Genomic DNA, 12635 nt, shown 5'->3' with positions numbered 1-12635 from the left:
GATGGCTAGCCAGACTCAACAGGTGAGTGAGAGGGATGGCTAGCCAGACTCAACAGGTGAGTGGGATGGCTAGCCAGTCTCAACAGGTGAGGGGGATGGCTAGCCAGTCTCAACAGGTGAGTGAGAGGGATGGCTAGCCAGACTCAACAGGTGAGGGGGATGGCTAGCCAGTCTCCACAGGTGAGGGGGATGGCTAGCCAGTCTCAACAGGTGAGGGGGATGGCTAGCCAGTCTCAACAGGTGAGGGAATGGCTCGTCAGATAGTGTTCCAGTGCTGAGGAAAGAGGTGCATCTTGGGATGTGAGGAAGGAGGGGTACTAAACATTGTTGTCTTCAAAAATGTTTGGTTACATAGTTAGTCTTTTTGCCAGAACATCGTTGGAAATAATCATAATCTTAACGATTTTGCCTGGTTAAATAAAGGTTAAATAAAATAAGTTAATCATACGTTAATTGTATGTTGGAGATTTCCTGTAAACCACCTGGTTAACCAGAAGTTTTATTAATTACTTTCACTTCCTGGCTCTGATAAGAATCATAGATGAATGTATGCAGTTATTCCAGTCTCGTGCAGAAAGAATGTACAGAGAAACTCCTAACCATGGCACTTTCTCCTGAAGTACACATGACTACTCAAGGAAGTACTGACTCCATATTCACTTGCAAAGAGGAAGTCAGTCTCAACAGGTGAGTGAGGGGGATGGCTAGCCAGTCTCAACAGGTGAGTGATGGGGATGGCTAGCCATTCTCAACAGGTGAGTGAGAGGGATGGCTAGCCAGACTCAACAGGTGAGGGGGATGGCTAGCCAGTCTCAACAGGTGAGGGGGATGGCTAGCCAGTCTCAACAGGTGAGTGAGGGGGATGGCTAGCAAGACTCAACAGGTGTGGGGGATGGCTAGCCAGTCTCAACAGGTGAGTGAGGGGGATGGCTAGCCAGTCTCAACAGGTGAGTGAGAGGGATGGCTAGCCAGTCTCAACAGGTGAGGGGGATGGCTAGCCAGTCTCAACAGGTGAGTGAGAGGGATGGCTAGCCAGACTCAACAGGTGAGGGGGATGGCTAGCCAGTCTCCACATGTGAGGGGGATGGCTAGCCAGTCTCAACAGGTGAGGGGGATGGCTAGCCAGTCTCAACAGGTGAGGGGATGGCTCGTCAGATAGTGTTCCGTCAGATAGTGTTCCAGTGCTGAGGAAAGAGGTGCATCTTGGGATGTGAGGAAGGAGGGGTACTAAACATTGTTTTCTTCAAAAATGTTTGGTTACATAGTTAGTCTTTTTGCCAGAACATCGTTGGAAATAATCATAATCTTAATGATTTTGCCTGGTTAAATAAAGGTTAAATAAGTTAATCATACGTTAATTGTATGTTGGAGATTTCCTGTAAACCACCTGGTTAACCAGAAGTTTTATTAATTACTTTCACTTCCTGGCTCTGATAAGAATCATAGATGAATGTATGCAATTATTCCAGTCTCGTGCAGAAAGAATGTACAGAGAAACTCCTAACCATGGCACTTTCTCCTGAAGTACACATGACTACTCAAGGAAGTACTGACTCCATATTCACTTGCAAAGAGGAAGTCAGTCTCAACAAGTGAGTGAGGGGGATGGCTAGCCAGTCTCAACAGGTGAGTGATGGGGATGGCTAGCCAGTCTCAACAGGTGAGGGGGATGGCTAGCCAGTCTCAACAGGTGAGGGGGATGGCTAGCCAGTCTCAACAGGTGAGGGGGATGGCTAGCCAGTCTCAACAGGTGAGGAGGATGGCTCGTCAGATAGTGTTCCAGTGCTGAGGAAAGAGGTGCATCTTGGGATGTGAGTAAGGAGGGGTACTAAACATTGTAGTCTTCAAATATATGTATGGTTAAATAGTTAATCATAAGTTAATTTATGTTGGAGATTTCACCACATGGTTTACCAGAAGTTACTTTGACTACTTTCACTTTCTGGCTCTTATAAGAATCATAGATGAATGTTTCCCGTTAATCCAGTCTTGTGCAGCAAGAATGTATAGTGAAACTCCTAACCTGTGTTGTAATCAGTATACCACCACATCTGTTTAGTCAAGTCAGTTTTATTTATAGAGCACATTTAAAAACAGCCAATGCCGACCAAAGTGCTGTACAAAATCATCAAATAGGGCTAAACAACAATAAATAAGAACAGACAAACAACACAATTACAGTGAGTGACCCTAAACTGCCTCGAAAGCCAAAGAATAAAAATACGTCTCAAGCGTAATTTTTTGCGCCTCCAAAAGAACAATAATGGGCTCGCATATTTTTACAGATCTTTCTATGGATCTTCTTACGGGGAAAAAAGTGCGAGCTTAAATGTAGTGACGTGCATGAAGTAACAGAAAACCTGAACATATTACAGGGCAGAACATTTACATTTACATGTATTCATTTAGCAGACGCTTTTATCCAAAGCGACTTCCAAGAGAGAGCTTTACAAAAGTGCATAGGTCACTGATCATAACAACGAGATAGCCCCAAAAACATTTCGGGTAACCAAAACATGAAGCATACGAACATGAAGAACATCCACACCCTCGGAAAAAAAATTGGCCTGTCTTCACCTTGCTCGGATCACTGCTGCCATTGAATAAGGTACTTACATTTGTACACACAGGAAAATGCGCTCCTGGTTAAGACCTGCTTTTAAGAGGCGGAGAATTTCCCCCGCAGAATAGAGGTGCACTCTTACTGGCAGTCTTTGTAAATACCGCGGAATATATAATTAAGCGCACTTTACGCGTATCCTCCCAACTTTTTTGGTGGAACTCCCACTTTCCCCATGACCCTCCCACTTTCTCCATGACCCTCCCACGAACGCATATTTAAAGCGCAACTTGCCTGTTCTCGCTCATGTGGCAGGCAATCTGCAATTTTACCCAAGTGCGCCATGTTTGTAAATAGCCCGCATCGTTAAGTCAGTCTTTGCGAACAATTAACGCCTGGAAACAGGCGCAAACGGTTTGATAAATGAGGCCTTGGCTGACTGTCTCCCCACCTTCAAGAAAAGGCTCAAGACGCACTTATTTTGGGAGTACAACGGTACTTAGGAATGATTTGCTGGACCTGATATTAGTTTCCTCCAGGATCACAATGACTCTTGCTTAGAGACTTGTTGCTCTTGTTGGTTAGTTGTAACTGATTTAAATTCTCGTACTCCCTGTGAAATATTTTTACTGTTGCTTGCTTTTCTACAGGTACACTCTTGCACTTTTTGAGATTAATGTTGTTTAATTGTAACTTGCTTAACTACATGCTCTTATGGTTCTTCTTTTTGGCACTTATTTTGGATTTATGCACGTGCCCTTGGCCTTGGGTTTGTTCTTTTTCATATAATCTTTTTTGTGTGTGTCTGTAACAGAGAATTATTGAATATTGTGTCATTGTATTATATTTGCAGCTGTGAAGTTGTCTTAATTTCAAAAAAATTAAATGAATCATTTATAATAGCAATGTTGTGCTGTGAAGAGGGTCATCTAGGTGTGTGAAAATAATTGTGTAATAGCTAGCTAGTATTTCACAACTCTCATGAAGAAAACTAGGTTACGAAATATAAATATAAAAATATATATATAAGAATATATAAAATATATATATAAAAATATATATATAACTTGCGACTTCCCGCAAGTTAGTGTACAAAGACGGCGGCCATGACAGTCATTCCATTGTTATCAACAAGCCGATAGTCCAGAAAACTGGTAACCTGGGTGTTTTGAGGAATTGCACAGGAAAACAATGATTTGCAAACAATATGTTTAATTCCATGTGTTGCATCCGTTTCTCACGTTATTCTGACATGAAATCACAATAAGGCTGTGGTACTTTGGTTACTTATCCATGAAGGACAATCTTTGTGTCAACAAGTCTTAAGTACCACCAATAAGGCTGTAGGAAGTTAAACAACACTAGGCTTTTTTCAGATAGCTACATATTCAGTGTCAATTAACACAACTTTATCACATTTAGCAATAAAAAAAAAAATACAATTGGAACACAACTTTCTTTTTGTTACACAGATCTCGTATGATTAATGTTCGGATATAAAATAATATAGCAATAGCATAAGCTAACCTAGCATATTCCTACATCATGTGTGACCAACATATAATATTCATACAAAATGGCCGACATCATCTCTGCCTTTGGACGTTTATCCTCATAGTTATCATCTTCTGTGGTCGGACTCTCTTCTCTGAGACTTCAAGGTATGTTGTTCACAGCAAACACACGTATCTACGTTTAGTTACAGTGATCTTTTTGTTCCAAATCCAAACATTTACATGGTATTCATTTAGCAGACACTTATCCAAAGCTAGAATACAAACAGTGTATATAGAAAGTACAGCAGAAGATCAAGGATCAGAAGTGCAGTTATTATATTTATATCTCAATTACCATGGAACAATAACATCTTAACAATGTTACATGGCGACCCCAGGCTGCTTACAGCAGTTGTGACGTTCTTATATGTTATTACATTATTAATACATTAATGACAGCTTAAATCATGAACAGCTAGCTTGTGTTAGTCATTTATTAAACAACAAGACCCTGAAATCTCTTCATGTCTTCCTAGTTATCAGAGATGTCCAGACATTTATTACTGACCTCTAGTGGTCGAATGATATCTCACAACTTAAACTGATTATAATTACAACGTCTATCTTACTGACCCATTTCATGTTGCAAACTGTGATATGAAAATGATTCACTGGTAGACATCCACAAATGCTCTCCCTTCATGGCCTTCTATGCACAGTTCGATAATCATAACAATAAAGAAATTAAATATAGTTTGTCCTATATTTGCTGGAACAGTTACTTTAGCTAGTTCTTTCAGTGCTGATTCTAGGGTGATCTCTCTCCAGCTCTGAGGGATTTCACCTAAACCAGAAAATGTTAGCTTATGCACATAGCTAGCAATTAACAATGCTGTTTAAGAACAAATACACAGTTATTACAGTTGTTAATTATTATATCTATTAAACATTGACAAACCTTTTGCCTCTTCGGGGGGGGCACTAATACCGTAAGTATTTCTTTACTTTTTAAACAGTCGTATTCTCCATTCCTTTTTTCTCTCACCGTACTCGAGCGCATAACTCTATTACCGTTTTTAACCCAGAGCCTCCTTCAGAATAAAAGCATTTAACTTACAACAAGAAATGCATAACGAAAAATAAGAAAACAAGCAAAACATGTAACAAGGGCAAAACATTCATAGTAGTGCAAAATTGGGTTAGTTACAACTTGTTTGTCTTAAATACCCAGAACTTTGTGTGGTTTTAAGTGGTTTCATAGCCCTGTGCCGGAATATTCCTAAAGTGAAACTTATAATGTATGAACTGTGCTGCAGTTTCCCCTTTATTGTTGTTGTCAAGGTCACATTTACACAAGATAAGAGTGTGACTTTCTACAAGTTAGTGTACAAACACTTCTTGTCAATGGCCGGGTTTCCCAGATTCGTTAAGAAGCTCTTCTTTGGTACATGACAGTCCTGCCATTGTTATATCACAAACAAGTTGATTGTCCAGAAAAATGGTAACCTGGGTGTGTCACGGCCACAGCCGTGCCCCCCTGTTGTTTTTGGTTTTGCCCTGCTCTAGTGTTTCCCTGTCACTAGGTGTGTTCAACTTCATGCAGCAACGGCGGCGCCGACAGCCGGCTGCAGCCGGCTGCCTTGAAGTTGAGAATGCCATTGGCTGCTTCAAGTCAGCCGGGCTGCAGGCGGCTGCAGGCGACGCCGGCGCTGCATGAAGTCGAACGCACCTATTGTCTTCACCTTGTGTCCACCTGTGTGTCGTTTGGTTCTGTGTATTTAGGTTTCTGTTTTGTGTCCAGTCTTTGTCTTGTCATTATTACCCATGTCCGTGTGAGTACCCTATCTGTTTCCCGTTTTTGGATAATAAACCCCTTCATTTTGCAATGACTCGCATCTCTCCTGCGTTTGGGTCCTACCCCTCCACTCACCCTGACAGGGTGTTTTCGAGGAATTGCACAGAAAAACAAGTACAACAATTTATGATTTGCAAACAATGTGTTTAATTCCATGTGTTGCATTAGTTTCTCACATTATTCTGACATGAAATCACAAGGCTTTGCTAGTTTGGTTATTTATCCATGAAGGACAATCTTTGTGTCAACAAGTCTTAAGTACTACCAATAAGGCTGTAGGAAGATAAACCAGGCTCTCTTTTCAGAGCTGCATATTCAGTGTGAATTAACTATTTCTTACTACTAACTTTCCCCCATTTAGAAATTAAAACATTTTAGAAAGCAACCATTGTTTCTTTTAAATAGAACACAACTTTCTTTGATTTCATAAGGATAATAATGTCTGGATATAGGAATATTGCAGTAGCATAAACTTATCTAGCATATTCCTACGTGTGACCAACATATCATATTCATACAAAATGGCCGACATCATCAACGTCTTTTGACGTTTATCCTCATAGGTATCATCTTTCTGTGGTCGGACACCCGACTCAGACTTCTCAAACACAGTTATGTTGTTCACAGTAAACACACATCTCTATAGTTACAGGTGAACTTTTTGTTCCAAATCCAAACATTTACATGGTATTCATTTAGCAGACACTTATCCAAAGCTAGAATACAAACAGTTAATATAGAAAGTACAGTAGAAGATCAAGGATCAGAAGTGCAGATTTATAACATTATTTAGGTGATCAGAGTCAAGGACTGGTCTGTATTTAGCAGGCACACTGCAAAGTCACAGTGCAAAAATATTTATATCTCAATTACCACAGAACAATAACATCTCAATGATGATGTTTACATGGCGACCCCAGGCTGCCTACAGTTGTGACGTTCTCATATGTCACATTAGTGACATCTTAAATCATGAACAGCTAGCTTGTGTTAGTCATTTATTCAACAACAGGACCCTGACATCTCTTCATGTTATCAAAGATGTCCAGTCATGTATTCCTGACCACTGGTGGTTCAATTATATCTTACAACTTAAACTGAATAAAATAATTCTCTGGTAGCCAGACATGCTCTCCCTTCAGTTCAATAATCATGATGAACAAGTGAGTAATTACTAGTAGTTATAATAGTTTGATATATTTCATGGCCATGGTTTGTTCTGTATTTGCTGGGACAGTTACTTGAGTTCTTCCAGTACTGATTCTCTGGTGATCTGTTTCCAGCCCGGAGGGATTTCACCTTTGCCAGCAAATTGTAATCCTTTCTCTTTCTCCCACTGTGACTGAAATGTACAAAGGAACCATTTCCAGTATTTCTGATTGCTACCATCTGCAGTGATGCTCCAACGACTATATGGTTCACCAGCATCTTTGTATGTCTTGAAGGGCATCCAACCACCATGATAGCGGAATGTATTATCACTGCTTATAGATGTGGTGCAGAAGTCAATATGAAAATGATCTGTGTCTTCCCAAGTCCAGCCAGTTAAAGCTTGAGATCGATGAAACGTAACACTGTGATCACCATCGTGGTCAGGGATGGTGTTTGTGCAGATGGCTTTGCAGAATGGGCACTGGGCCCAACATCCTTTATGATGATCTAACAGGTGCTCGGTGACTTGGTTTTTCAAAGTTACAAAAGACTCATTTCTTGAATTCTGCTTTTCTTGTTGTTTCATCTTCATCACCATGTCATTAATATATTTAGCCATCATGTCTTTGAGTTCTGTCAGGTTCTGAATATCTTCATTTTCAATGCTTTTCAGATCCTCTCTTTTTATCACCATGTGTGTTCCAAGTTGCTTACAGAAACTGTCAAGCCATGTTTTGGCATCACCACGTTGTGTAACCACTTCTGCTGTTACATCTGTATTCGCTGTTAAAACCACACTTTCCAGGGAACGTAGGTTTTCAATAAGCATGTCTGTCATGTTGTCATTTGTACAATATTTCTCCACGTGTTCTTGGATGAATCTTTCAAAATAGGTCTTTGGTTGGTTAATGTATTCCTCATAGTCCTTAAAGCTTTGCTTTTTTGCAAGATGTTCCAGGATGTGATCCTCAAGATTGGATCTGTTTCCACTAAAGGCTGGGTTGTTGCACGTTAATGAATCAGTAATCTGAAGACTGGTTTTCTGATTCATTTGCTGTTTGATTGCTGGTTCCAACTGTTTACAGAGAAAATCAGCAAAAATTGTGATGGAGTTGGCTCCTGTGCAAAAGTTCTTAAACATCTGAAGGTACTGATCTCGTTTGCTTTTCAAGTATGTTAGAGGATCTACTGTTTTCCTGAACGATGAATGCATCCTCTCAAATGTTGGAACTGCTTTGATGCAGAGATGAACAGACAGGTCAGTTAGGTATTCTTTTGTGGATTTTATCTGATTGGACTCTGTGAAACTGTCGATCTCACTTGTTATGATGCTTAATAGTTCATGAATAAAGCTATCACTGAAATCCCTACCTTCAGCTTCTTTCCCAGTAATATGTCTGTGGACACTGTTTGACACTTGTCGTGTACACTGATTCATACAGTCGTTTGGATTTTTGTTGAAAAACTCTTTAAATTGATCAAATTTTGATTTATTTATGTGTTTTTTAACATCCAACATAAATGGGCCCTTTTCACTTGTAATCTTGTCTGTGATGTCCTTCTGATTAGAAAAAATTGTTTGTAAGACTTCTTCCACTGCAGCTCTAACATTAACACATTTCTCCGGAGGTGTTTCATTTTCCACTCTGGTGCTCCAGTCCGTCCAGATTGAGTCAAACTGCTTCTCCACGTCCTGGTCGGTAAGCCTCTGGTCTTTTAGTTTGGATGCCAAGTTTTTGCTTATTTTGAGCAATTCTGCCTCATAGTCAGAATTCTTTTGGTCAAGTTCTGATCTGCTTTTCCTGATCGTGATGACATCTTTGCATTTCTTGATGATGTTTTGAATGAGCTCCCCGTTCAGATTTTCCAACCGCTTTTCAACGGTTAATTTCCATTTAATAAGGATTTCTGGGGTTCTATTTTCCTTGAAGTATCTGTCTATTTCCTCTTTCAAGGGATCGTAAACTTGACCAAAATAAACAATCAAATCTGTGTGATTCACAACCTCGATGATGTTGCTGTGAAGTTGGTTGTGCAACTCGTTCTCTTTTTCCAGGGCATGTTTTCTCAGTTTCCAGGACCATTCAGCAACCTTTGTTTCCAAATCACTGTAAACCATCATTTCGAGTGTATTTCTGAAGCTGAACACAAAGTTTTCCTTCAAAAGACCATCCCATAGGTCCCCAATCCGACCTTTTACTTCAGATAGTGTGGAAAATCTACAGTCTGACCTCCACTGTGCGATGGAGAGCACCTTGTTCTTCAGCTCCTGAACGTTCTGGCTGTAGGAGGGGTTGGGAGGGGCCATCGGGGGGTCTCCCTCTAGAAGCCCCTTGAAGTAGAATACTTGAGTCTTTACATCAAACTGGATTATATCACTAAAGCCAGTGACAGAGTCGATTTGTTCCTCTTTTGCTGCAGTTACAGCCATTGCATCTAATTTCCCCAGGAGATTCATTCTTCCCTCCATGTTTTTCTCGCCGGCTGAGGCCTCTGCAACATTCTGGTGCACAAAGATGCAGCTTGGTGTGATTTTAACTTGTTTCATCCTCAAGAATGCCTGGACACAAATCTGAAGGATGTCGTGCATTTCAGATGGGTTTTCCCCCATAATGTTGATGATGGTGATGTCACCTATTCCGATAATAAAAGTTGCCAGTTCATTGTCATGACTGAGGGACGTATTAGTACTGAGCTCAGGTGATCTCAGGCCCTCTGTGTCCACCACCAGAACATACTCATATTTCAGCTGGTCCACTATGGCCGGGTCCACCTTGATTAGCTGCATGAAGGCTCCACTTGTGCACCTGCCTGCACTCACGGTGAACTGAAGACCAAACATGGCATTCAGTAGTGTGGACTTCCCAGAGCTCTGCAGTCCAAGAACCGACAGCACAAACACCTTCTTGTCTCCAAGTGTTTCAGTAAGACGGTCCAGGACAGCCTGAATCCACAACAGAGGCACGTGGGCCGCATCTCCATCCATCAGCTCTAGTGGCAACCCAGACATCAGCATCTCAGCTCCTATTGCAGGAAGAGCCTCTATAAGTTCATATGTCTCCATCTGAGGTTTAATTGTAGGCTTGAAAACTTCATACATCTGGCTTGTTTCTCTCATGATGTGCTGAAGTTCAATTGTGGTAGCCGTCATTTTGTCAGATATCGTGTTAAGTTTCATAAGCAGCGGATCTGTGTCGGTTGATCCTCCTTCAACCTTGGGGCCACATTTAAATGTTTCCCATGTTGAGCGGTACTCTTCCTCATATCCTGCAAGTGCATCCATGTTGAATTCATCCAGGAACATTCTCAGCCACTGCAGCATGTATGATTTTGTCTCTTTTGAATGAAGTGGGGATGTTAAACATGTTATAAATGACTTCATGAATTCATTGGTTGATGAAGCTGCCTCAAGCTGTGTCTTTCGAATAGCAGCCATCTCATTCTTGATTGCGTACAACTGACATTCCAAACTTTCTGTTCCTTTGCATTTCAGACGATACTGATCCTTATTTTTCTGGCACCAATCATGCCACAGCTTTCCTTGGAGAGGTAAAAGTTTCTCCTTGAGACTCGATGATCTTTCCTCCCTCAACAGGGACATCAAATCCTCGGCTTGTTCACGACCATCTCTGCAGGATCTCTTGTCTTCGTCCACTTTAAACTGATGTTTTCTTGCTTTGTCACAAAATATTTCAATGCTTGTCTTCTTGTCAGAAGTGTTGACACAGTGTTGGATATGTGATATTATTTCTTCCTTCAGCTCAGCCTCGTTCCTGTTTTTGGCAGCTAATCTCACCTTTGTTGTATTTTTTTGAGTCAGATGTTTTTCCTGTCCTGAGAAAAGGACAATCAGAGGGACAGTAGACTTGACAAGATTCTTGGAAATGTCTTTGTTTTTTTCATCTAAGGGATGTTCTGAAAGTAGAACAACATTCACAGTGCTCACTGACTGCATGAATTCAAGTTGCTGTGGATGGTCTCTGGCATCACCATGAAGGTTCAGAAAAGCCACACAATCGTCAAAAACATCATCTTCCTTCCCCGCTGGACAGTACCAGGCGATCTCCACAACTCCGTCCATGAGGAGACAGTCTCGGGTGCTGCCTTTGCAATGACGATGGAAAAACACATTGTGCTTTTGTTTGCTAATGACACTGTTCAAGATCTGGGACTTGGAAATGGACGACTCTCCCAATCTGATGAAGGATACAACTGGCACTGGTGTATTAAACATGTGTCTGCTCTGGTATTTGCCAGGGCTGTCTGTTTTAGATTTACTTTGCCATGACTTCTTGATGTTCCGAAGGGCCCAGAGAGGGAATTCTGTTTCCTGTGTAAAGGGGTTAGGTACCAGCAGGGGCAGTCCAAACTGGCAACTGGAGAGTTTCGAAAATATGTACTGCCTCAAAAAATCCTCAGCACAGTGGAAAACTGACATGTGAATATCCATCGGGTGAATGTGTTGCTCTTCAATGTGTTCTTCTTGGATGGTTTCCTCTAAAAAATTTAAAAAATCATCTTCATCATGGCTCTCTAAAACTGTGACACTTGGTTCATGCTCGCAGGACAGAAATCTAGCCCTGTAATCCAACATTATCAGTTTGTACAGATACTGAGAGCTCAGTTCTTTTTCTGTTTGAGGTGGTTTAACATTCTGAGATAAAGCATCTATCACTAGAACATCACTTTGTTGCATGCGTATGGGGAGCATGTCACTTAGACCCAGTTTCTGGAGTAAATTCATACATCTGGTTGTTTTCTTTCTTGGTTCCGTCATCTCATCTTCACGAACTTCACAGGAAGATCTATCTGGATTCTTGTCTAAATCTTTTATAACTTCCCCTGGCTTGATACCACTGTCAATGAGTTTTGTTTCATCTATAATGGAATTGAGACTTTTCTCCAAGTGCTGTTCACCATCGGAGACACTCCAGTCTTTTGTTGATTGAATCATGTTCTTTGCACTTTGCTCTGCTGAAACTACCTCTTCATTCTGCATCACCTCTTGCTTCGTGCATTTTGTTTAATCTATAATGGAATTCAGTCTTTCCTCAAGCTCTTTCAAGTCATGGTCTGTGTCTTTTATTGCTGATTCAATAGAGGTTGACATATTATCTTTCAACTTTGTCTTAATCATCTGTAGTTTTTCACTTTTCTCCTGGAATGTAACAGCCAGATCTTCATCACTAGATGCAGTTAAAGCCGTAACAAGCAGGAAGGCCTGGGCCTTTTCCAAACTCAATTATTTCAGAGCTGAGAATTGACTGTACGCATGTTGAAGCTTATCTTGTAAGAAGATGACTTCATCCAAACTCAGAAGGGTATTGAATCTTTTACAATTCTTGCAATATCCCAACAGCATGATTATGGTAAGTATCAACAACTCTGCTTCTTCTTGACTACTCTTCCTAAATGTCTTCAACAACGCATTCAAGGACAGGGTGATGGTTCTGGTGGTTTCTTCCTTGGCATTATGAACTTCAGGATCACCTGCACCTGTAGCATCTTCCAGTTTCTTCCTGGCTAGTTGCAGGTTTGTGGCAAGTTCAGGAAATCCAGAAACAGAAACAAC

The 12635-nt window shown here is 40.9% G+C and overlaps 1 protein-coding gene across 1 annotated transcript; it reads right to left on the bottom strand.

Moving 5' to 3' along the window:
* Positions 1 to 3765: 3765 nt before the first annotated feature.
* Positions 3766 to 11983, bottom strand: LOC134038844 (interferon-induced very large GTPase 1-like). Its single transcript, XM_062484454.1, has one exon. It carries the CDS (start codon positions 11838 to 11840, stop codon positions 7149 to 7151), a length of 4692 nt encoding a protein of 1563 aa, XP_062340438.1. The 5' UTR covers positions 11841 to 11983; the 3' UTR covers positions 3766 to 7148.
* Positions 11984 to 12635: the final 652 nt, after the last annotated feature.

This window comes from Osmerus eperlanus, chromosome 18 (assembly GCF_963692335.1).
Source record: "Osmerus eperlanus chromosome 18, fOsmEpe2.1, whole genome shotgun sequence".
Taxonomy (NCBI): domain Eukaryota; kingdom Metazoa; phylum Chordata; class Actinopteri; order Osmeriformes; family Osmeridae; genus Osmerus; species Osmerus eperlanus.
Note: the sequence above shows the minus strand (reverse complement) of the source record. Positions and strands in the feature narration are given on the sequence as shown.

Coding starts and splice junctions, on each gene's coding strand:
- LOC134038844 (XM_062484454.1), bottom strand. CDS start 11,840: ATGACGGAACCAAGAAAGAAAACAACCAGATGTATGAATTTACTCCAG.